The sequence below is a fragment of the Protopterus annectens genome, chromosome 14.part0 (assembly GCF_019279795.1).
Source record: "Protopterus annectens isolate FY-2018-M chromosome 14.part0, PAN1.0, whole genome shotgun sequence".
NCBI lineage: Eukaryota > Metazoa > Chordata > Ceratodontiformes > Protopteridae > Protopterus > Protopterus annectens.
This window is the reverse complement of record NC_056748.1, coordinates 707694332-707721597: the sequence shown is the minus strand read 5'-3', so window position 1 is coordinate 707721597 and position 27266 is coordinate 707694332. Positions and strand designations below refer to the sequence as shown.

General features: G+C 40.1%; 1 protein-coding gene across 5 annotated transcripts in view; it reads right to left on the bottom strand.

Moving 5' to 3' along the window:
- Positions 1–27266, bottom strand: part of CAMTA1 (calmodulin binding transcription activator 1) — a 2166856-nt gene that overhangs the window by 1043319 nt on the left and 1096271 nt on the right. For all 5 annotated transcript variants that reach the window (XM_044056441.1, XM_044056437.1, XM_044056440.1 and 2 more), the window contains one exon: positions 22037–22167. In XM_044056441.1, the coding sequence (XP_043912376.1) occupies positions 22037–22167 (131 nt within the window). The remainder of the gene's footprint in view (positions 1–22036; positions 22168–27266) is intronic.

Genomic DNA, 27266 nt, shown 5'->3' with positions numbered 1-27266 from the left:
TGAATGAATCAAACAAAGATCAGAATATAGTGTTAGAAAGCCCTAAAGGTACAAAACAGTGGATAATAATACAGAAAGAAAGGAAGGATATAAAGCCATTTAAAGAGATATTTTAGCATATACCTATGACACAACAGATTACAAGAGCAGAACCAGTAGAAAAAAATGGAGTCACAGAAAAATTCTGCAACCTGAAAGTTATAAAAAGCAGAAAGTAGAAGGGTCGTTGCAGCCTGAATGTACTGTACAGCAAGGAGAACAAATGACCAGCAGAGTTTAAGAGAAAGAATTACTGAATGAGAGGGTGTATTACAATAGAAATAATTTGGAAAGTATAGAAAATGAGAACGCCTGAGAACAACTATAAACTTTCTGTTAAGCTACAACAGAAAGTCTCAGAAATGGAAAATTCTAAGCAGCAGGTGACTGTTAAAAATGAGTTAATTTGGCAAAACGAAAGACTACAGTATTGCAGTAAAAGAGGAAGAGTACCATCTCAGATCTGGTCAGAGTTCTTAACTAATTTCTTTCAGTTTAATACAGAAAGCCCAAATACGGGAAGGCTTTAAGCCACAGGTATTGCTACATAAGTAAAAAATTAAGATAAATCTTTTGCAGATGGAGAGAAATTTAAAGAACAATGAAAAGGGTGTTCCATCACTCTTAGACTGAGAGATAGCAGAACAAATAAGAAAAGTAAAAAACAAGGTCATGCAAGACAATCTTGAAAAGAATTTGAATGATATTCCTCTTGAACAAAAATAAATAGACACAACACAGAAAAAATGAGGGATGTCTGACTCAAGTTCAGAAAGGAACCTAACCAGAACAAATGAATAAGGTAGAGACAGCAACTGACACTAAAGAGTAAAGGTAAGAAATGCCTTTCTTAGAAAAAAGACACTGAGACGCCAATATCTGTACTGGAAGAAGGGGAGGCAGACTGGCCCTGAAGAAATTACATGTGGCTGACATCCAGGTAAAACAGATAAATGTTTAAAAGGTAAAAAGGGAAAATGAGACCTTAAGCAGGACAAGGGATAATACAGCCAGAGCTGTAGGGGAAGATGCTGAAAAATGTTCCTACTTCTTACCCATACTTTCAGTTACAAACAATTTGTTATACAGAATACTTGATGAAAAAGAAGTAGTGCACAATACATTAGTGCTCAAATCTTTAAAAAATCCTAGGGTTGAGGTTAGCACATAGTCATGAAATGGGAGGACACCTCGAAAAGGATATGACTAAACCCTAGATTGTAGTAGGGTTTTACTGGCCAGGAATCATGAAAGAAGTTGAGAACTTCTGGGCTGGATGACTTGAAAGTCAGAAGACAGACCTACACCCAGCCTTTAGAAATCCTTTGATTCCAACATATTGCTATGGACACTGTTGGGCCATTGGTAAAATCCAGCAGTGGATTTCAATGCATACTGGTTATTCTGGACTAAGCAACAAAGCACGATGAAGTAATCTATCCCCTTAGGTAAGGCTGATTCTAAATCTACAGCTATGGAGTTAATATTATTATTATTATCCACAGTAATGATACCTCTGGAAATACTCACTGAGCAAGGGACTCCATTTATGTCCAGAATAATGTACCAACTATGAAAACGCTTAAGATCAAGCAATTAAAAAAAAAACTCAATATACCATCCTTAGACAGATGAGTCAAACATTAAAATCCATACTGAGAAAGTTACTGTGAATATGGTAAAAACTGAAACCAGTCAATACTACAACTCCTGTTTGCCACTACAGAAGTACCATAAGCCTCTACAGGATGTAGTCTTTTGAATTATTATACTGCAGATGCCATTGTGAACTGTTAGATATTGCCAGAGAAACTTGGAACAAAATAAAATTCAATTTAAAAAACATAGAAACTATATTCATTTGTAAGACAGGCTGGTCAGCTTCATGGCATATATGGGTTAAGCTCTGACCATAGTCTAGGTGGCCTTGAGTGAGTTTAGGTTCTCTGGCATGCATGAGGTCCTGACAAGGCAAAAATGTGCATACACATTCTTTGGAGGAGGAAGGAGGTAGGTACATGTGTTCATGGCACACTGCCATGGTATGATTTCCCTTGCTGAGACTGGAGAAACAACTGCGATGTTTGAGGGTAACTGGCATGTCTTGCTGAGGTCAGCCCTTTTCAGAAGGGAGGGGAAGTTCAGACTGGCACCCATTCTACATCTCCTTTATTGTGTTACTGGAGGCAAGCGTCAGTGGGGAAATAAGAGAAAATACTACCCAGCAGCACTGTGATGCTGCTCCAGGTTCCTTGGTCTCCCCACTTGCACCAGACATGAGATGAGTTCATAGGTAGGTACTTGGCTAGTGGCCCAAGGGCCTACGTAAGCCTAGCCAGCAAGGTACCATAGCTTACGCCACCCAAGAAAGTTATTTTCCTGTGCCACTGCCCAGCAGAGACAAAGAAGTGATCCCCGGTGTGTATTTCTTATTTTAAGCCTGGGAAGACTAAGGTGGGTCCAAGAAACCCAGTAAACAAAAAGAAGAACTGAGAGTAGCTGATGACCAGCTGTAGGGAGACAAAAGGTGAATAAAAACAACTTACAAGACAGGCTGAACGTGGTAATGCACCATCATACAGGAACACAGAAAGAACCCAGGCTACACAACAAGGTGGGTATATAACAATACAGTAATAACAGAAATTTAAGGACCAGCTGTGGTCTGGTATTAGTTTTGGATCCCTCAGCAGACAAAAAATAGCTAAATGTTGTGACCCCATCTAAAATAACGGCATTTGAAGGAGAAGAACACATTTATTAAGTCACAAATGAAGCACAGCATACACCAGAAATTCCACCACCTTTTTCTTTAATTTCTCCAAGTCTTTTGGGTTTCTAAAACATGACCTGAACGGACCCATTTCCTTAGTCAAAGTATGATTAAAGTTCATGAAATTAGTATTGTTTCAATCTTTGATGTTAGCCAGAAGTGCTCTTCACAGCAATCACAATTTGCCCAGAAATTACTCCTTCTAAAACTTGTACGGCATTACATGTATCGGTAACATATCCAACCATGATTGTGAATTATTTTTTATAAGACCCATTGTTCTGCTACTACTGGAACTGTCTGGGTATCCTTCTTCCACATTGCCCTCATTTCTGCTTGCAAATTCTGGTATTTTATGACTTTGTCTCTCTCTCTCTCTGTATGTAAGACACTGTAGTCACTAGTTGTAGCAATTTCAATGATCAATGCTACTTTTGTCTTCTTTTCATGGACTACTATAGCTGGTTTTCTCGCATCCATTTTTTTGAACTGTTGGTAATGGATGATCCCATGTGATATAAACATTTTCTATAATGCTTTGTGGCTCATGCTTCCAGTGTTTTTCTGCCACATCAATAACTTAATGTTTGCACAATCACCAATGCAATAATCTTAAAACATTATTATACCTTTCAGAACACAGTCCTTCTGCCATTAGTATATCACAACCAGCAACAAGATGTGCAACTGTTTCCAAATCTGATTTACAAAACCTACATTTATGTTTCTTTCACAAGTTCAATGGACTTTGTAAACCAATGGGTACGTAGTCCAGTATTGTGGGCCGCCTTATTAACCTTTCATCTTTTGGTATAAATTCACCTCTCCTTAACCATTCCTGCATTCAATCCTGATCAACACGAGGTTGTTCCAACAGTTTTCTATACGTGCAACAATATTTATGCATTTTCCACATTTCTTGCCTTCTCATCTGATCTGTCACCTTATATTCTTTCTTTTGTTTTTTGGCACATTCGGTTGCTGCCTGATTTTTATCTACTTCTGGTTTGATTTCCATTCTCGCTTGACATCGATATGCTTCTGCTAAACTACGCAGGGAAGTCATTTTAGATTTATCTTCCTCATGTTCCAAAACTTTCACTACATTTGGGTCTTGTGAGGTCAGCACATATTTAAGCAGTCCCACAACTGCAGATCTATACATTTAATCAAGTTCAAGGAGGTCCATCCCTCCTTCAGAATCAGGAATATATAATCTTGGTATGCAATGATTTTTATAAATCATTTGATGAGCATGAAGCATCCTTCTTGTTTTCCTGTCCAACCTATCCATCACCTTTTGGGGCCGGTCAGTCACTTCAAAACTGTAAGTTAGGACAGGAAGAGCAAATTGGTTTATAGCTTGGACTTTGTTGACAGATGTCAACAATGTTTTCAGTATTAATTTAAGTCTTCCAAAATATTCCTTACTAAGTTTTATTCACATTTGCTCATGTTTTATTGTTGATCCCTTATCAATTCCCAAATGTTTATACACTCCCTCTTGCTAAAGTTATTTTACATCACATTCTTGTCCCAAACTGATTTTTACTAGGTACTGCAGCTTTCCTGCTTTAAAGGTTGCTTTTGCACATTTATCAAGACCAAATTACATTCTTATATCATCTGAAAAAGTTTTGACCATGTGCAGTTGTGCTTTCAGATCCTCATCTGATGAACTATACAGTTTTAAATCATCCACAAAAAGATGAGTCTTTACACTTTGTTGATTTATGACAACCAAATTATAGCCATGACCTAATCTGTTAAACAGTCAGCTTAATGGGTTAAGGGCAAGACAAAAGAGCAGAGGTGACACAAAGTCACAGTGGAATATCTCCCTTTGAACTTTTATTCATGGAATAATAATTTGTCCTTTATCATGGCTTAACTGCAAAGTGGTTTGTCACTGTTTCATGGTCACTGTAATGTAATCAATCAGTGTAGAGTGTATCTTATATGTTTTTAAGCACTCTTTTTTTTCCATGAATGTGGGATACTGTTAAATGCTGTTTTGTGGTCTATCCATGCCATACTTTTACAGTTCTCCATTATGACTTTATTTAACTACAAACGATATTTTGTTCCATATGACTTTCTTTCAATACCCTTTTGTTATATTGCCATGATTAGGTACAGTTTACACATTGTCAGAAGTTAAGTTATTGGTCTATAGTTTTTAGGACAGCTTGCAGGTTTGCTCTTAAGTTGTTAACCAGGCTGGTGTCTGTTTAGGGTTCGCATATAAATAGTTCTTATTCATGCCTAAATCTTCATGCAGAGATGTTAATACATTTAGCCAGAAGTTGGGTACCACATCTGGGCCTGGTGTTTTCCAATCAAGAGCTTTTCTTAACTTTGTTTCAATCTTTCTGGCTGTAAATTCATCACATTTCCTGTTCTGTACATTTGAACTTATTCTTTTTTTTATTTCTTCTAACCATTTAGCATCTTTGTTATATTCCACAGGATCTTTTTGATAGCTCTCCAAAATGTTATCTATTTCTTCTTTTTTTGGTGGTGTTTAAATTCCTTTTGCCTTGTTGCTCAATTCTCTATAAAACTTTTTTGGGTCATCAATAAGTTGCTTAATTTGTACTTTTCCTTTATATTTATCTATATATCTTCTAAGTTTTTGTCTGACTATGCTGATATTTTTAGTTTATTATTTGCGATAATGCACGATAGATCCTGATCTGTTATAATACTGCGTGTTGCTTTTATCACATCAATCTTTCTAAGTATTTTTCTTGATCTGTTCCCTCTTCTGTACTTTTCTTGATCTGCTCCCTCTTCTGTACTTTTCTAACAGTGACATTTCTTGTCTTAATTGCTTTATAGTTTTCTCTATTTGATACTTCCATGATGGCATTCAGTTCCTCTCCTTCCTTTCCCTTACTACCCTATGTTCTTGTTGTAAGACTTTATCTGTTATTAATTTAGCCAAGATAAAACAATTTAGGGTCCACGCAGATAGCACCTGTACTCCCTTGCAGCAGTCCTGAACAAAGTGAACAAACTCACTATGCAGATAAGAATCTTTAACAGTCACACATAAGATAAGCACTTTCATCTGCAAACTGCAGGTTTCATCAGAATCTGTTAAAATTTTCATTAAGTGTGCTTATATAGTTACTTACAACCAATAAAATCACTCTATCAATTATATTTGAAATATATATTCGCTACTAGTAATAAAATTGTTCACAAGAACATAATGTAAACCAAACTCTTGCCAATATCTGCACAAGAAACACAGAAATCAGATGGCAGTTATTGTTAAATGCAGCTAGTTATCCAGGTATTATTAATTACTATAACCCCGGTCTTAGAAATGAGACAATAGAAGATAAAAAAGTCATGTCTTTTTTTATAATACTGTTGCTGTTACTCAGAGGATAGAATTAGAAGTCATGTCCTTACCATAACGTTCCATGTGGAGTGTTCATCTCGCCTTTGTTCTTACACCTGGTTTCGGAGCCGATCCTTGGCTCCGTGTCAGCCGCTTGGCAAGCTCTGCATCGAGAAGAAGCTCGAGACCAACCTAACTCCCACAATCCCCCTCTGCCTTTACCTCAGATCTAGTTTGCAAGCAAACCAGAAGTCAACAGAGAGAGTAACACATTCATGCCAAAAACAACATAACTGAGAGAAACACCTATACATATATACATATACACATATATATATATATATATATATACAACAACTGCGTAATGCAGAAGCAGGAGAAACCAAACCAGACACCAAACTGGACGTTCTTCCTGAGGGTGGGAGGGTGGGAATGTAAGAACAAAGGCGAGATGAACACTCCACATGGAACGTTATGGTAAGGACATAACTTCTAAATGTGAGAGTGTTCAATCTCGCCGTTTGTTCTTACACCTGGGTAGCGTCCCTAGCTCCATGTTCCTGAGGAACTCACGGGAGAACGTTCTTGAGCACAGTGGAACCAAAGGTTGCCCTGTCCCTAGAAACCCTGTCTACCTTGTAATGAGAAATGAATGTATGTGGTTTAGACCAAGTGGCAGCTGCACAAATAGTCTCTAATGGTGCGAGCTGCATGAGCCAGGGATGTAGATACTAATTTTGTAGAGTGCCCCTTGGGTTCGACAGGTAAAGTTTGTTCTGAAGCAGCATAAACAAATATAATGCAATCAGTTAGCCATTTGGAAAGGGTTCGTTTAGAAACTGCTATACCTTTCCTGCTGTCTGCAAAGGCTACAAAAAGTTGATCTGTTTTCCTGTGATCCTTTGTTCTATCCAGGTAAAATCTAAGTTGTCTATGAACATCCAACTTGTGTAACATATACTCCAACTTATTGGAGTGGTTTTTGAAAAAGGTAGGGAGCCCAATGGATTGATTGATGTTATTAACGGAGCAAACTTTGGGGAGAAAGGACGGATTAGTGCGAAGAGATACTCTGTCAGAGTGAAAGATCAAATAAGGGTGTTTAATAGAAAGAGCCTGAAGCTCTGACACCCGTCTAGCCGATGTAATGGCCACCAAAAAGAGGGTCTTCCACGACAAATACTTTAATGGACAAGAAGAGGCTGGTTCAAACGGAGGTAGCATCAATTTAGATAATAAAAGGTTCAGATTCCAAGGTGATGTAGGAGTTCTAACTGGTGGTCTAATATGGAAAGATCCTTTCAGAAAGGCCTTACAAAGTCTGTGAGCCATAATAGGGGCCCCACATTCTTCCACATGAAAGTTGGAAATGGCAGCCAATTGCACTCTCAAAGTGGCAGGAGAAGCTCCTTGGTGGAACAATTCGGTTAAAAACTCCAAGATCCTATTTAAGGGAGCTATAACAGGGTCCAATTGCTGTGTATTTGCCCAGTAAACAAAACGCTTCCATTTACTAGTGTAAGTCTTTGTAGTGGAAGCTTTATGAGAAGCCACTAGTATATTCTGAACTGCAGGTGAAAGAAGATCAGACCTGGCTAAGTAGGGAAGCGGAGCAGCCAAGCTGCTAGTTGGAGTGACAGTAGCGAGGGGTGGGGAGCCCCTGACGAGTGGGTCAGTAGATCCGGCTCTGGGTCCAGGATCCAGGGTTCCCGAATGCGGTGTGCCAGAAGAAAGGGAAACCAGATTTGACGAGGCCAGAATGGGGCAATGAGGATAATCGTCCTTTGCAGGTTGTTGGCTTTCTGCAGAAACTTTGCAATCAGGGAAAGGGAGGAAAAGCGTACAGGAGACCCGGGGCCAATCGTGAACCAGAGCGTCCCTGGGGACTTCCCTGGAGGGGGTAATAGGGCAAAATAGCTTCTGCATTTGGCGTTCATTGGAGACACAAAAAGATCGCAGGAAGGCTGGCCCCATTTGCGAAAAATCTCCTTCGCAACTGACTGTTTGAGGGACCACTCGTGAGGCAACAGGATTGCTCTGCTCAACCTGTCGGCTATGACGTTGGATGACCCGGGATGTGCGTTGCAATCAGAAAGCGACCCGTGGACTCCGCCCATTGCCAGATTCTCATGGCCTCTCTGCATAGCTGATAAGACTTGGTTCCCCCTTGTTTGTTTATGTACCAGACTACGGACATGTTGTCCGTCTGAACTGCAATAGTCCCTAGAGGAAGAAGGGGAGCAAAGTGTTGCAACGCTAGAAACACTGCCCTCAACTCTAGAACATTGATGTGCAGATTGTACTCTAAATTGGTCCATTCGCCTTGGACTGTCTGTCCCTGAAAGATGCCCCCCCACCCTATCAGGGAAGTGTCCGTGGTCACCGTAGCTGTCGGCGTGGGTAGCACAAATGGTCTTCCGCTGGAAAGATTGCAAGTCCGGAGCCACCAGGCTATGTGTGATTTGCATGTGTTTGTGATCAGAATTTCGTGTGTCAGAGGTAGCTGTTGGAACGACCATTGTGCAAACAGTAGCCATTGTAGAACTCTCATGTGCAGTCTTCCCAATAGTATCGCAATGAGAGAAGCTGCCATGAGACCCAAAACCTTCAGAACCAGTTTTGCTGGGGATTTTCTGGATGACAGAAGAAGAGATATATGGCTTTGTAGTGAGGCTATCCTTTCTGGAGGAAGTCTTAGAATTAAACGATGCGTATCCAATTCTGCTCCTATGAATGAGATATGCTGTGATGGCTGTAGTAAAGATTTTTCGAAATTTACGGAAATTCCGAGATGAACACAAAGCTGTAGTGTGTAATCCCTGGCTTGAATCAGTTGACGTTGGGTGGTGGCAGAAAGGAGCCAGTCGTCCAGATACGGAAACACCTGGAATCCCAGGTGTCTCAAGTGAGACGCTAACACTGCCATGCATTTGGTGAAAACCCCGGGGGCTGAGGTCAGACCAAAGGGCAGGGCTCGAAACTGAAAGTGGCTGGCTCCCAGCCGGAAGCGCAAGTGATCCCTGGACACCCTGGCCATTTTGATGTGGTAGTATGCGTCCTTCAGATCTATTGAGCACATCCAGTCGTCCTTCTGTAAAAATGGAAGGATCGATTGAAGCGTGACCATCCGGAACTTTTCTTTCTTGACGAAGGTATTGAGATTGCTTAGGTCCAGAATCGGCCTCCAGTCCCCTGTCTTTTTTGGAACTAAAAAGAACCTTGAGTAAGTTCCGAATCCTCTTTGGTCCGCTGGGACTGGTTGGATTACTCTTTTTTCTAGCAGCTTTGAAATTTCTATAGCTGCAGGGTCTCGCAGATGGGGCGGCACATCTGGGAGTCTTTTCTTCGGAATAGGGGGCAATAGAAAGGGTATTCTGTAGCCTCTGGTAACAACGCTTTTTACCCAATTGTCTGATGTAAGATTTTGCCAGGCCTGAGGGTATAAAGCTAAGCGACCCCCGACTGCCTCCAGAGCAGGACAGTCGGGCCTCCTCTCAGGAGTGCTGGAAAGGTTTCCCAGGGGTTGTATCCCTGTCACCTTGGTTTTGCGGACCCCCTCTGCCTCCAGGGCGGCGTCTTCCACCTCTGCCCCCTCCTCTGCCTCTAGAGGGGGCATCACCCTGTGTGCCTGGGAAAGAGCCTTGGGGTTTTCGAAACCACATTTTTCCACCACGTTGCCCTTTGGGGTATGGTCTGGATGGGGTGAAAAACGGACTCCGACAGCAGACAGAGTCTTTCCATCTTGCTCACACCGGGTAAAGGTCTCCTTTACTTTGGGGCCAAAGAGAGTGGCACCATCAAATGGGGCGTTAGTAAAGGAAGACTTGAAGGCTTCCGCAAATGAACATAAGCGCATCCAGGATTGTCTACGAAGAGCAATCGCTGAAGCTGCTGCCCTACTCGATCCTTCGGCTGCGTATGAGATCAGCCTCATGGACAAGTTTGCAATAGATGTAAGGGTATTGATATGTGCTGTAACCTTTTCTGAAACAGCAGCATCTGTAGAACCCTGGAGGGTATCTCCCAACTCTTTGATTAGATCCCTCTGTAGCCATGTGAAGTGGGTCAAATAGTTCAGGGATCACATAGAAAAAGCCGCTGAACTAAAAATGCGCTTCCCATACCTGTCCATAGTCCTAGAATCTCTGTTAGGCGGATGGACAGATGAGGAAGATTCAGACATCTCCTTTTTTGTGGCCGCTGCCACCACCATAGTGTCCACTGGCACTCCCTTTGTCAGATAAGCCTTATCCTGAGGAGCAGTAATATATTTGTTAGGCTTTCTAGGGACTGGCTCCACCGTGTCAGGCATCTCCCACGCCCTTCGAGCAATCAGCTCCATCAACTCATCGAAAGGCGGAGTGACCCAGGAGGAGGAAGGGCGAGCACCGAATGCCTTCAGCAAGACTGACTCATCCTCAGAAGGGGGGAGGGATTGCCAATCACCTCTCTGCTTTAGGATCTCCAGGATGTCAGAAAGAGACATCCTCTGAGGGTGACTTTGGGGACCCTTCTGACTCATCCAAGTCAGTGTCCGATGTCAATGATTCTTGTGGAGAATCTAAGTGTCTCCTCTTACACAATCTTTTCCTCGGAACTTCCTCGGGGGGGGGCATCCGAAGAAGCCTCTGAGGAAGAGGGGGCACCCTCCAGGGGTGGCTGAGACACAGGTGCTCGACGCTTAGATGTAGCCGTGGGTGCAGAGGAGGATAACGGTCCTTTATGGGAAGGAGAAGCTGTTTCTGCTGATGTGGTTGTCTGGGTAGACAACACCTTCCTCATGAGGTCGAAGGCCCCCGGGTCCCGAGTCGAGGTATCTCCCGGTTCCGAGGAAATGGGAAGAATCCCCAAGACAGGCACCGAAGGCATCGACCCCGAGGATGGAGCCGAGTCGATCCGAGCCGAGGCCCCGAGAGGGAGCGTCGGAACCGAAACATCGGTCCGACTCTCAGTCTCGGATCCAAGGATGGATCTTCGGCTCCGAGACTCCGGTACCGGATCCGACGGAGTCGAGGTGAACGGAGCTGACCGAGAAAGACGGTTCTGGCACCGAGGGCTCCACAATCACCAGATCAGCCTCTCCCGGCTCCGAAGACTGGATAGGTTTCGGAGGAGGAACAGGTGGAGATAATGGAAGGCCTTCGAGTCTCGACACCAACTGGGAGGAGACAGAGATGAGCTTGGATAAGGCCATATTCTCCATTAATTTCTGCACCACGCGGTCTACATCGGTGTCGGAGAGGGGCCTGGAAGAGCGCGTCGAAGGAATCGAAGACGGAGCCGACCTCAACAGTGCCGGGGGAGGGAGCTCCGTCACCGGTTCCAAGACTCGAGGCTCGGAAACTGACAACAGTTCAACACTCATCCCCGAAGTCTGTGGAACCGGTGATCGAACTTTAACTGAAGAGCTCGGAGCCGATGACCTGGGCTCCGACGTCTTCGATTCCTTCGAGGATTTGGATGTCTGGTCTGATGCATCCAGAGCCTCTTGAAAAGTAGGTTTTAGAAGACCCCTATCCATAAGTTTCCTGCGCCTATCTGTCATGACCCTTCCACTGAAAGAATGACATATTGAGCAGTCTTCTTGCAGATGGAGAGGGCCAAGACAGTAGACACAGGAACTATGATTATCAGTCACCGACATCTTCTGCCCACATTGGCAGCGTTTAAAGCCAGACTTAGCTTTCTCAGACATGTCACAATTTTAGGTACAGCTAACAGAGAAAAAGTCAATATTAAGTCAAATCCAGTAATTTTGTCTAATCCAGAAACTTATTGTCAAATCCTGTAAAAAGTCAATCCAGTAGTCAATCCAAGTAAAAGGGTGGGGTAGGCCCCGAGGGAAAACTCTAATAAAGTATATAAAAAGAATTTATATGGAACTGAGAATTCCTCGAAACACTACTAACACAAACACACAGTCACTTAAAGACAACTTTTTTAGAAAAAATTTTAGAAGAAATATAAGAAAATTATAAATCTTAGCTTAAGGTTGCTCGAGCTCATCAAACTGATGCGAACGCTGCAGCGGCAAACTAGATCTGGAGGTAAAGGCAGAGGGGGATTGTGGGAGTTAGGTTGGTCTCAAGCTTCTTCTCGATGCAGAGCTTGCCAAGCGGCCGACACGGAGCCGAGGATCGGCTCCGAAACCAGGTGTAAGAACAAACGGCGAGATTGAACACTCTTGCATCATTAGATTTTAGATCTGAGAACCAGGGTACTATCCTGGGTTATGTCTTTTATGAAAATTTGCCATTGTACACACTTTTTTTCATGTTTCTTGTGAAGATATTGGCAAGAGTTTGGTTTACATTATGTTCTTGTGAACAATTTTATTACTAATAGCAAATATATTTTTTTTTACATATTTTAGTAAGGTCAATGTGAGTCGTATGCAAAGAAAATTATTGTAATGAGTTTTACTTCTGTTTGTTTAATGACAGATTATTTAAAATTTCAAATATAATTGTTGGAGTGATTTTATAACTATATAAGCACAGTTAATGACATTTTTTAACAGATTCTGATGAAGTCTGCAGTTTGCAGATGAACGCACTTAATCTGTGACTGTTAAAGATTCTTATCTGCATAGTGAGTTTGTTCACTTTGTTCAGGACTGCTGCAGGGGAGTACAGGTGCTATCAGCATGGACCCTAAATTGTTATATCTTGGTTCTGTTATTAATTTAGCTACACAGTAATATATCCTATTTAATTCTGTTATATCACGTGAATCTCTATGGACAGTCCTAATTACTGTGTTCATTTGTTTTATCAAACTTCTAACTTTCTGGGTTATTGACCTTCTGTAGTCTATTTCTTTCATTGACCTTAATATGTCTACCTATTGAGAGCATATTCCTTGTCCTCCATTTCCTGCAGGCAATACGGAATGCCTAAAGATCAAATAGGCAACTTCATCACTAAAATGTTACCTCCTGGGAATAAACTTTACAGTGGTGACAGACCACACCCCCTATTATGACTACACAGACAACAGGATGAGAATACTAACCTTTAGTAGGGGGTACTTTCAATACAGCTTTTCAAGTTTACTATAAAATACTGGTCAGGCTCAATCTACCACTGTGCAGATGGCCTGTTAGGGCTAAAGTCCATCTTATAGGCCTAAAAGCCTGGCTAACTCTCTCTAGAATGTGTAAAAATCTGTTAACCAGTTTACTGTGTAATTTAATTTAATCCTGACTTGCGCTCAGGATTAACTGTAACCTGTGGATCTTGTTTAACTTGTTTACTTATGTAATCTCTGTAAATAGTCTGTTTGTAATATGTAATGCTGGTATTATGTAATGCTGTATCTGCTTACCCTTGGAGCTTTTCTCCCCGGGTCTCCGCTGAAAATGGATATGCATCCAGTCGGACTATCCCGGTCAACAAATGTAAAATAAAAAATAAAATAAATAAAATAAAATAAAACCGAGACTTACAAGTTGGGGGAGAGCAATAACCATATACTGTGGTGAGTATCACACTGGAATGTATCAAAAGTATGTTAATGAACACAATATTATTGTGATACATGTAAATAATGTTGTAAATACTGCTGCAAAACTGCACCGTATTCTTAAAATGATGTCTTCTAAACTGTGTTGCAAGTGTTGAGAGATTACAGAGTTTGTGTTTTTTTTTTGTTTCACATCCTGAAGAAGAGTTTGTACTACCGAGTTGTTAATTCATTTTCTATTTAATAAAAAATATGGACAAAGTGCCTCTGCTCTTGTATATAGACTGAGAAAAACTAGATATAAGCATGTGTGTGTGTGCGCGCGCACATATATATATATATATATATATATATATATATATACATATATACATATATATATATATATATATATATATATATATATATATATATATATATGGAGAGAGAGAGAGATGGGTCTACTACTAAATTTCAAACTTTCAAAACATGGACTTTCTTATGGTCGAGACCACAAGATCAAAGTTTTGAAATTTCAGAATTTAAATAAAAACAAACTCTTTTTTTAGATTTTTGCAGGGGGGCAAGCTACCCTGCACCCCCACACCCCCTACTAATTAAATATACCAACTCCGAGATCACACTACATTGGAAAAATGATAAATATACCGTTCCATGCTGTACGGCAATCTCCATTTAAATGGTTCGAAGTTTCAAAACGTATGGTCTTGACAGGGTCTACTTCAGAAGACTGAAAAAACAAAAGACTGAATCCCAAAAGACAGTTATGGAAAGATGCCCCTTCTCCACTGCTGTGCGATCTTGGAGTTGGTATATATAGTTAGGGGGAGGGGTGCAGGGGGGCTTGCCCCCTGCATTAAAAATGTGTTCAGTATTTTGAATTTTCAGTCTTTTGGGATTCAGTCTTTTGGTTTTTCAGTCTTCTGAAGTAGACCTATGTGTGTGTGTGTGTGTGTGTGTGTGTGTGTGTGTGTGTGTGTGTGTGTGTGTGTGTGTGTGTGTGTGTAGCTATGTATTTATCTCTCTCTCTCTCTCTCTCTATATATATATATATATATATATCTAGTTGGACAAATACTAGTTAACCGTTAAATATATGTGGGGTACATATACAAAATGGTAACAAAACAGCAGTAGGAAAATCATCAATCATTATCAAGTAAGACAGTAAAGTGAGGATGCAACTATCTTTCAACAGTGAAATCAAGGGCCAGTAACTTTGGTAGTTCATTTTAAAACATATACCAACAAAGAGAAACAATAAAAGCTATGTAGTTGAAGAAAAACTGTATTCTGTCATTTTCTCTACCTTGTCCCTTCCCCCCACCACCTGCAGGTCACAACTAAATCCAACAAACGGTATCTAGAGTGTGAAGTTCAGTGCAACACTCTAATCATCCATTAGCACTGGATTTAGTTTTTTTTAGTTTCAGTGGATGCACTTTGGTTGTATGCCATGAAGAGGAGGAGAATTAAGCAAACCAATTAAGTAAAAATGGATTATTACAAAGCTGTGAAGGATATGAAGACAATATGATTTATTTTCATACTTGGGAGCTATCACATCAAGGGTCCGCAAAATATGTTGCCCCAAGTCGTCATGTTCCTTAGGAGAATATAAATTTTACACACACACACACACACACACAAACATATATATATATATATATATATATATATATATATATATATATATATATATTTTAAATTAATGAGCTTTGTTAATTCTGCTTTTTAACAAATATACCCAGAAGACAGAAAAAGGTTATGCAACTTTGGATATATTTTCTTGTTTCTTCTGTCTACCTATTGACCATGGCATGCATTATTCTTTGTAAAACTACTGTGCAGTTTAGGAGAATTTTGGGAGAAATAATAAGCTTTCAGAATGACATAGTTATGGGTGGACCTGGAACTGATTTGCAGTAGTGAGGATGTATTAAGGGGACCTAGAAGAGAAAATATAACAAGAAGGACAGATTTCTTAAGGTGTATATATGAGAATATTGCTTATGGAAGATGTGAATTTAGTGGCAAGAACTCTGACAAAACTGGTATACTATTCCCAAGAGACAATAACTGGGATAAATTGGATAAAATGTATATTTCACAGAAGCATGTATATTAAATTGAAAGCTTTGATACCCATCCAATATCAAATCATAAAGCAAAAAGAACTAAGATAATGGTGCAAAAGAATGATGTAAAATGACATAATGGCATCTTCCTGTTTATCTATTAAAAAAACAGGAATTTAAGTAATGGTAAGGAATATGATTCAAGGGTTATTAGGGAAGACTGAAATTACTTCAGAAGGTATAGCTAGTGAATGGGATAAAATGAAAATGCAGTTTAAATATGGTAGAAATAAGAGAGAAAGACATATGAGAAATAAGTAGCAGAAATGATTAAGAGGGGTTGACAAAGGTTAAAGTATTGCAGAATAAGAAGAATCTCACAGAGCAAGAAATGGAGCAAGTGCAGAGTGCTAAAGAGAAATAAATTGGGACAATATGCATGAGTTTAGAAATATTGCTGTTAGTCAACTATTTTTTGATAAAAATCTCTAGAGCACAAATGGAGCACAAAAACTTTTAGCACAATGACGTAGGCAACATACTCTAACTTTATGATGAGCCTTTGAAATTTACTGGCAATATTACCAGTTCTCAAACTGCTTCCATTGTACATATGCACATGAGTTCTACTTCCACCTAAAAACATGTATTGATCTAGCAAACCCCACTAGAACCAAATATAATTGGAGGTTCAAAAATAATCCACAATATAGTCCACCAGTATAAACAGCTCTATAACAAAAATAATTCTTAAATCCTTTAAATGTGTTAAAGTCTCTGTCAATAAGCTATGCAAAGAAGTGAAATCTATGATCAGGAACACCAAAGAACAACACAAATTAAATCTACCATCTAAAGACAAGGATAACTATAAATCCGTTAATTACATTAGGACATTAAGAAATAACAATCAGCAGTCTTCTGATCTAATCCAAAATGGGATCTCCTACTCTGAGCCCAAAAACTTGGAGTTTGACATAATGGTTAATGTGTTTACCTCACAAGCACAACAAGCATGGTTTGGCTCTTACCTTTACCTCTTACCTACCTATGAACCTATTATATGGACAGCTAAATGTAGTGTGAACTTCAGCCCAGAAACAGTCATGATGTTAGACAAATCCCCAAGTCCCTTATACCTTCAAGATCAACAAGGAAAATGTCTTGATTGTGTTCTAAAAAACTGAAACTGATACTTCCGTGGGCCCAGACATCATACCTGGAAGCTTAATTAATTGCACCAAACATGCCCTCACAGAATCCCTCCTGAACTTGTTTAATTTAAGCTTAGCCATGCAGTATTTCCCTGAAGCATGGAAAATAGCTGTTGTAATGCCCCTCCACTAAGGAGCCCTATCACTGATCTTGTAAACTACAGATCTATCAATCTTATTAGCCTAATCTGCAAAGCCATAAAGTTAATTTTTTTTATTTCTATGTGCACAATGCACTGAAAAAAAAAATCCCCACTTCTCCAATAAGAAATCAGGGTGTCAAAAATAAAAGCCGAAGAGCAATCAATCATTTATGATTTCTTAAAATGCAATATAAACAAATCTCACCATACTAGCTCTTCAGTTTATTTTGTAAAGAGTAGGTCATGTCTACTCAATCTAGTAACTTCATAGAAAAGGTCATGAAGATAGTGGCTAGTGGCCACACAGTCTATACAGTGTACAGAAATCTGACAAAAGCAGTCAATACCATTTCCCAGATTGGTATGGTTAACAAGCTAAAAGACCTAAATGCAGACTTCCTTGTGTGTTAAGGTGGAGGGCAAACTGGCTGAAGGATAGAACCCACATAGTTAAGGTATCAGGTACTGCCTCAGACAGTAAGAAGGTAACTAGTGTTGTACCTTAGGGCTTGGTGCTGGGATCCCTCCTTTTTTGGCATTTGTTCCTCTGTCCCAAATCATAAATCTACAACTCTTTATAACTAAATTTTCTAAGCACTGTCGTGCAACTGTTTCGGCACCCTTTGACACAAATGCACTAAACCTTACAAACCAATGCTGTACAGAAAGACTACAATCAAATGCAAAAAGTCTGGCATCAGCTCTCATCTACAACTCATAGTACAGCCAGTACTCAAATCCAAAGTGATACAGTAGTCAGTTCTGTGCATTTATCAACTACTCTCTCTCCAATGAGCACCATATAGCATTAGTAGTCAGAAAATCCTTTTTTCCAGCCCATCTGATATCTAAAGGCATTTCATCCAGGTCAAAAGAAGTTATCACTTCTGTACTCAGTGTTGATCAGACTGATAACAGGGTGCACTGCCTCCTTTGGCATCCATCCATCTAGACACATCAGAGGTTCCTAACTAAAATAATTACTGGTTTAAAGATCCTTAGCTATCAATGCAGACTTGAAGCCCTATGCCTATAGTATGCTCCTGTAGTCACCTATGTGGAGATCTAGCTGGCTCAAAGACCGGACCCAGGAAGTTAGAATTGGTGAGTCTATCTCTACAAAGAGAACAGTCACAAGCAGAGTCCCTCAGAGACTCGTCCTGGGACTGCTTCTTTTTGGCACTTACTTCTCTGAAGTCAAGGTAATGGCAATGGTCTCTGACTGACTAAATTTGCAGATGATTGAAAATTAGAAGCTGGCACTGAATCCCCCACCGACACAAATGTTCTCTAGGAAGGGTTGGCAAAGAGAAACAACTGATGTCAGATCCATGGACTAAAACTAAATGCCAAGAAATGCATAGCAGTTTCCTTTGGGAAGTCATCCACCCCTGATTGCTATCATATTGACAACACATCACTAAGAGTTGACCCAGGAGTCAGGGACTTAAAGAGACACATAGACCACAATCTAGCATTTGACCATCACGTGTCTACAGTAGTGAGGAAATCATTCTATGTTGTGCAACTTATAAATAAAGGTATGTATGGCATCTACATCCAGTGAAGTCATTGTTCCACTGTATTCAGCATTCATCACATCTATCGAGTACAATGTTCCCTTGGGTATGTACCTAACTAGGTATATCCAACAACTGGAATGTCCACAGAGGTTCCTCACTAAAAGAATACAAGGTGCAAGTAACATGTCTTATGCAAACCACCTCAAGGCCCTATCCCTGTGCTCTGTCTCCTACAGGCTGTTGAGGGGTATCTATGCAATGGCATTGTCAGACCCCATTCTGATGGACCTCCTGCATATCCGGAAAAAAAAAAAAGCACAGCACCAGAATTACCTATTCTAAGACATAAATCTTACCTATAATATAAACAGAACCTGCTAGAGAAACAGGTATGCATCCCAAAACTATCCCTTTTCTGGCACAAGCTCCCCATCCATGTGAAGCAGAGTTTCTCCCTAACCCAACTCAAGTGTAACTTAGACAACTGAATAGGGAAAAGGAAATTCAACCCCGGTTTGGCACCCATGTCTCTAATGAACACCAGCAACCTGCAAATGTTTCATCTCCCACGGCCCTGCTGGTAAATGTTTCATCTCCCAAGCCCTGCTTACACTTATCAAGGGTACCGGAACTTGTCAGAGATTTGGGATACATGGCTAGGCTTAAAAAGGCCCTTGTGGAAGTTAGCCTAATAAACACTTATGACCCTGTCTATGTCTTGTATTCCATACTATTAAGAACCCAACCCTATTTATCTCTTGCATCTTCAAAAGGCAAAAAGCTCCATCATTCAAACCAAGGATTTAAATCTCATCTATGGCATAAAAAAACATGTTGGAGGGACAGGTGTATTACCCAACATTTTTATCATCTCAGGAACAAATTGCCTTTCTATATAAAACAGAGTGACAGTCACATCTTTCAAGACCAACCTTGGGAAGAAGATAAGCTCAGCAAATTAATTCCTGGCCTGACAGTATAAGCTGCTCCCACTGCAGTCATGGTATCAGGAAAAACATGTACAGCAAGTTTTCACTGACCAAGCAAGGTGCATCTTTATAAAAACAAACAAAGAAAAGAACAACCGCAGAGGGAACGTAAAACTACTGAACTCCCTGGAGGGAATACAAGACTGTACCTCCTGAATGGTGTGCAATGCGATTCAATTGATGTTAACATCTGTCCACTATATTATTATCTTTTCTTGCTGATGATTTTGTAGAGTTCAATTAAATTACCTTTTCTTGTTGATGATTTTGTGGAATTATGTCCTTCCCAGACACATGATCTACTACAGAATTTCTGAAGAAGCTAATTTTTGGGGGATCCCTTTTGCCCCTTACTTGCTATCTAGCTTCTGACAACTGGACTTGAGCCCATTCAATCCTTTGCCATGGGGTCAGATCCACAGGGGGTGTCATTTAGGCAACCATGAGAACTGCTTGTGTCCTCACCAGCATCCCAGCTATGAAGGTATTTCTGTAGGTCCTAAACTCCCTCATTTCTTTGGGGGGGGGCATGTAACCTACATCATCATTGGGGCTAATAGGCCTTCCCCTTAAGTCCATACTCATGTGCATTGGCTTAGAGAAAGTTACTGCTAGACAGCAATTTGGTGCACCACAAGCCTGTTCTTGAACAGTATATGCCAGTCTTTTCTCCTAAGTACTGTGGTTGTACACAGTCAGCTCCAATCTCTCACACCCCAAGGATGGGCATAGACTTTGATTGTATGCAGTGAGCTCTACCATCCTCTTGCTCCCCAAAATGAGTATGCCCATCTCTATGACAGCTCTGTCAAGCTTCTAAGTGCCCGACCCAATAATCAAACTTGGGTCACCTGTTTCATGATCAAGGCTTTATCCCCCTATATTACTTAACCTGGCCCTGACTGAATTAATTCCTCTGCTCAACTCTGTCTTTCCTAGGCAAGCCTATATAACTGACAAAACAACACTTAAGGCATTAAATCCCCTAGTACGCAGATTGTGGTTATTCTAGGTTTAAAGCCCAGTTTATTCAAGTGAATATAAATGATGAAAAACATGTTTTTAATCTTTATACAACTCCTTTGATTGACTTTTAAAGTGGTTTACAACTAACGCTGTTGTACTATGGCAGGCAACAATTAAAACAAAAATAGAATTTCCATCACGTTATTAGTCCCTAATCATGGGATGTTGAAAAGCCCAAGGAAATGATACACTTTAAAAGGATTTTATATCATAATTGTTTATCCAAGTAGCTCAGCTGAAAACTTCAATACATTTATGAAGGAATCCATCTGTACTTACACAGTACTTGGGATTACATGAGTACAGTAAGGCTAAGTAATTAGTCTTATTCTTGCAAACTATTTTCAGCCATAATGATGTCACAAGGAACAACTCTCTTCCTTCCATGTAAACAATATTACTAGTACACTTCCCTCCTCTTCTATACTCAGATGATACCCCCTCCTCTACAGTAAGATGTTGTCCTGTTCGATTCTCAGCTAGAGTGTCTTCTGTGTTGAGACATGCATGAATGGGCGTACCTTTGTTGAAGGTTGTGCGTCAGGGCCGGCAACTTGGCACGTAAAAATCTACTGCTAATCATTAGCGGACCGGAGTTCTGCTGTGGCGACCCCTGACCGGGAAAAGCCGAAAGACACAACAACAACAACAGCCCTTTTACTGAAATCTGCTAACATATTACAGGAGCTAAAGATACTACTTCAATGTGATTGCAATGCCCTGTGGAACTGGGTGGACTGCAACACATTATCAATACATTCTAGCAAAACTATCTATGTGTTTGTTCTTTGGCACCAACAAGGAATCAAAAATAAAAAAGGTCTGAAATAAAAAATAGTTTCCCAGCAAAACACAACACATTTTTTACAGAAAAAAAAAATTCACATTTTCTTCAGAAAGATACATTTAGTGGAAGTTTTTTCCCCAACAGGTATTCATCTGCCCAGCCGAGAGTTCCAATGGGTCTGCTCTGACTGCTTTTTTACTTGGAGTTGTACTCAAGCTTCTAACAATTGCAACTCACGGAACGCACTCTTTAGCTTTGAAAAGCTGGCCTGTAGCAGTGGGGCAGGACTCATAGTTTAGGCTGCTGCATCAGTGATCTAATGTAGGATATCAGAGCAACTCTATCATCAGGAATGCAATATGTTTTAAGAAATGGATGGCATAACTCATACAAATTAATGGGATGCAAGTGGCACACCTAATAGACCAGTTGTAATTTCTGCCTCTTCTATGTATGCACAAGCAAGTTAGTTAACAATTTGCTTTGCTGCCATTTCACAGGCACAGTGTACCACATTTAGTTAAAAAAACCAGCACAGCTGCTGAAAGGTGCAATACTGCAAGCTGTTTTAGTGTTTACAGTGTGAAATGTAGAAACAATGTAGTAATTTAACCCAGTAACACAGCATATCAGTTGTTGATTATCTACCTGACTTTGGTTTCCTCCATTATTGCCTCCATTTCCACTTCCTGTCCCCTGCTGTTGTGATGCTGTCATCTCAGCCATCCTCCTCTCCATCTGCTCCAGACGCTCTAGGATAGACATCCTGAACTGGTTATCTAGACAAGAGAAATAATTTGCAGTTACAAATTCTCCATGGCAAAGAAAAGAACAAGCTTTGGTAGCTTGCCAAAAGTTTATACTACTGCTTGCATTTTCTTGACAGCTAATCTGAAAGTGCAGGCATAATTTCAAACCATGAGATATACTGCAGTGGCATGACACTGCTTATCAGACCAACTCACACCTTGAGCAAATAAAGAATTACACAAACAGTTTTGATTCAAATCAGATCCCTTCTACAGATGAACAGCCAATAGCTTGCAATTAAAAAGAAGGAAAGAGCTATATGACTTTTTATGTATTAAATAACAAATGGTATGAAAGAATGAACAAATAAATTAATGAATAAATAAATAAATAACTTAAATGACTGTGGCCAAACAAAGCTAACACAGCTGCAGTGTTTTTATTTATTTTCCTAAGAATGATATGGAACAATGTTTAAAAAGGTCACACAGTAAAACCAATTGGTTAAAAAGAAAGATCTAGCAAAGCTAGAGTTTCCACTGTGTGATACCTTAAACCTCTTGAATCAAAGGCAACATGGGATATATGTAAATTACTCTTTAAGGATATCATATGTTTCAGCTAAATGGCAATTCTGAATGTCTGTGACTTTTTTCTTTTACTTTTAAGTCTTCTTATGGACAATTTCAGGCCAATAAGCCGTTTCTGCCTTCTTATGACATCATCCGCACAGCATAAGAGGAATGTTTTGACTTTTGGACACACAGGGTAGTTATACCCAACTGATATCCATAAATCAAAGGGTGTCTGCAAAATATCCCAACTAACAAACTAAAACAATGTTTAAAAAGGTCACACAGTAAAACCTTGAGACATCCACAGGAGATGACTGTAGGGAACCTTCACCCTCCTCAAAATTTGTGTCTTCAGTGACAGATTCAGGAGAATTCAGATGTTTCCTCTTGCATGTCTTCTTCCGAGGGACCTCCTCAGTGGGATAATCTGGGGAGGTATCAGAAGAGGTGGAAATACCCAACTGGGTGTCCTGGGGTTTTGGTACCGGCTGTCCCTGTGGGAGGGTTAGCTGTGACTCTTGGTGCAGAGATGGGAGTGATGTAGATGCAGGAACTGAGAGGACATAACCTGTCTGGGTCATGGTAGCTGACAGGGATTTCTCCAAAGTCCTAATGGCTGACCTTCCTGGAGAGGGCTAAGAACCCGGATCTGACAGGAGGGCTTTCTGATCCTTGATCCTTCCCTGCTCTGAGGAATGTCGCCCCAAGGCAGAAATCAGAGCAGAACTAACCCTTGCAAAAGCTCCAAGGTGTAGAGATGGCTCCGAAGCCCTCTGAGTCAACAGAAACACCTCGGCTCTGACAGGGGAGAATCAGCTCCAAGAGCTCTCTGGATCTGATAGCATGGAGGACCTCAGAGCAAGCTTCAGATCTGAGGATACAACGATCTTTGGATCCAAAGAAGATGGGCCTGGGCAACTCAATCCAAGGGCTCCAAAACCACATAGGAAGTCAGAGGAGTAAGAGGTGGTGTCATGGATGTATGGGCTTCTTGACCAAAAGGAGTAGCAGCTGAAGCAACAGCTGCAGGACTCTGCACCGAGAGGATCTGTCTCACTACCCTCTCCACATCTTCCACAGTGAGGCTTCAAGAAGAGTGAGAAGACTGTTTGGAAGGAGAATCTGGTCTATTAACTAAGGGAGAAGGTACTCTCTATGGGACTAGGTCCACAGATGGGGAGCACCTTGTCCTAGGCAGTACATCCTGCAGTCTTGGTGGCAGTCTTGGCGGGTTTGACATCTTCGGAGCCAATGAATCCTTACTTTTCAGAGACTTCAGATCCAAAGAAACAGTCCTATCCAAAGACAGACTTTTCATTTTTGTCTGGTCTGAGGGGTCGGATCCAAGAGTCTAATTTGCTTCTTCTTAGATGGATCCGAGGAAACTGTAGGATCTGAAGAAGATCTTTTCGAAGTTTTCTCGGAGGTCTTTGAAAAAACAGAAGAAGAGCGCGGAGAGGAGTCTGCCAACTTTTTAGATGTTTCTCCAGCTATGGCATCAGCAAAAGAAGAAGGTAAAAGCCCCTTTAAAGTCATTTTGTTTTTGTGTTCCATTAATGCTCAGGGGTTGAATGCATGACATATTGTGCAGCTCTCTTGCAGGTGGAGGGGCCAAGGCAATAAACACGGAGAGTATGCGAATCAGAGGGGTGATCTTGTGACCACACCTCCCACACTTTTTAAAACGTGTAGGGGCTTTTTCTTTTTCAGCCATTGTCCACTGGAAAATCCAAAAAAAAAAAAAACAGCTACAATTAACTACTGCAAGCCCAACAATCACTAAGACAATATTTAAAGAATATATAGACAGAAAAACATTTTTTTCACTAGGAAGAGAAAAAGAGAGAGAGAGAGCGGGCTACTATAAAACGTAGAAGGGTGAAGGCTGAGAAAAAGGGAGAAAGAGATAGTAACAATAGTATCAAGAGTATGCTAGTACAAGAAAAGGAAAAAGATTAAAAAATAAATCACTTTAAATACAAAAAAAACCAAGTACTTATCTAGCCCAAAACATGAGAGAGAAATCACCACATATTTCACCTAAAGGTACCAAATGAGATCTGAGACAATAGGGGTTGGTGCATTATGGGTAAGGGAGAAGCTTGAGAGTGAGCACTGGTGCAGCGGTTTGCATTGGCACCTCACAGCAAGAGGTTCTCCAGTTTGATTTTCAGCTGGAGCGCCTTCTGTGTGGAGTCTGCATTTCCTCCTTGCATTACTGCGGGTTTTCTCCGGGTGCTCCAGTTTCCTCTCATATTACAAAGACATGCAGCTGGAGCGTTTCTCCCTGGGCCTCCACTGAAAATTGGCTCATTCCAAGTCATACTTTCCTGGTAAACAAATGTAAAATAAAATAAATAAATAAGTTGCCACAAGCTTTTACAGCGGCCGAGTTGGATCTGACATCTCAGATCTGGACTCAGCAGTCGAGGATGGAATGAAAATTGACAACATCAGATCAAAAGTTAATAGCCTTAGACAACATTTGAAAATAGTCTGTTATAATACAGGTTGTCCCTTCTTCTTACCTTCACAAGAAATGAGCAATGGATCCGAAGATCTGAAGGATTTAATTGTCAAGATAGTACCTCAGTTGTCTCCACACATCCAAGGTATGGAGTATTCTTTTTCCTTCATTTTTACTTTCAGGAAAGAAAATGGGGAGATTGACAGTTTGGCTTAAAATAAACTTGGATACCACTTTATGGATAAAAGGATTAGTTCTCAAAGAAACCTGTCCCTACTGAAAAAGAGATAAGACTGACTGACCATAAGAGCTTGTAACACAGATATTCTTCCAGCGGAGGTCAGAGCAATCAGTAAAACTATTTTCCATGATAAGAACCTCAACTCAGCCATATTAGCTGGTTAAAATTAAGTTTAACACTAAATTAAGATTACTTAGTTCACAAAAAACATTACTGCAAACACAAGCCAAGTAAGAAAACAAAAACAGTGTGTCCCAAGCTTTGCTATGTTCTCTTCACCAATTTATTCCAATAACAAATAAAAACATACCATAAAACAAAGCACCGTTGACCAGTAACGTTTTTAAATCCAACACAGTTCTTGTAAACACAAAACCACCGATAATCCAGAATAGTCAGTATTACTACTTTTTTTAAAAACAACCAGAGCAATTCTTTTAAAAGCAGGCATTAGTAAGCTGTAGTGCTGTTTAAGTTCAAAGTCCAGAGCAATTCTTGTAAAAAGAAAGCGTCAGTAACCAAAAAAAGTTTAAATCCTAGTGCTTTCGACTCTCTCCAACCAAAAAAAGTTTAAATCGTAGAGCTTTCGTCAATAATAATTCCACAGCGCAAAAACTTTTAGAACAACTTAGGCAACAGAAAGTAAAATGGATTGTTGCCAAACTTAGGAAGCATATAACAAGAAAAATAGCCAAACATCCTGTAGCGATATTACAGAGATTTCAGAAATTTTATAAAAATGTATATAAAGCAGAGAAATGTACAAATGGAAATGTTTATGGACCACTTAAGTATGCCAAAGCTAGAGGTACATGAGGCTAAACAACTAACAGTTAAGACAGGAGGAGACAAGATAAAAACAGTGATGTATAATCAAACTCCAGGAAAGTCTCCAAGAACAGATGGCATTCCTGTGGAGGTTTGGAAGACAGGAGGAAATAAAGTGATACAGATCTGGGAGGTTTTGTTTATCAGTGTTTTAAAAGCAGAGAAAACATTAACATCTTGGAAGAAAGCTATGGTGCCTCTAATACCTAAACATGGTTAAGACCCTTCAGACCCAGCATCATATAGATTCATTTCAATTTTAAACCATGATTATAAAGTGTTTATGCCTATACTAGCTAAACGAATGGCAAAGATGCTGCCAAAATGATATATATGGATTAATGTGGATTTGTGGAGGAGATGCAAACATTTGACAACATTAACAAAACAATGATGATCCAGAGGGAAGTAAAATGTAAGAAACTACCACTGTTGTTGGTGGGTATTGATGCGGAGAAAGCATTTGACAAAGTAAGCTGGGATTTTATGAGTAGGGCAATGGAAGCATTTGCATTCCCTGATACAATAATAAGATTAATTAGGAATATATATGAAGGGTTTAAGGCAAGAATTAGAGAGCAAGGGTTCTTCTCTGATAAGTTGTGTCTGAACAGGAGAACCAAACATGGTGTCCCGTTTCCCTTTTGTTATATGTTTTATATCTAGAGCAACTGGCAAAGAAAAAAAGGACTCAAAACTTCAAGGATCTAATTGATATGGTAATCAAGAAAAGTTTGAAATTCAAGGATATAATTGGTATGGTAATCAAGAAAAGTTGGCTTTATTTGCAGATTATATTATTTTTGGTACCTGATAAACTCAGAAAAGGTCAGCTCAGTGTTGTGGAACATTTTGAGACAGTTTCAGTTCTTTTCAGGATATAAAATTAATGAAGCTAAAACAAAGGCTATAGCTGTAAACTATGTAACCACACATTAATTGGTTCTGCAATACTCATATTTATGGGGACACCATAAGATGAAGAATTTAGAAGTATGGATTTAAAAGGCTTCTGCT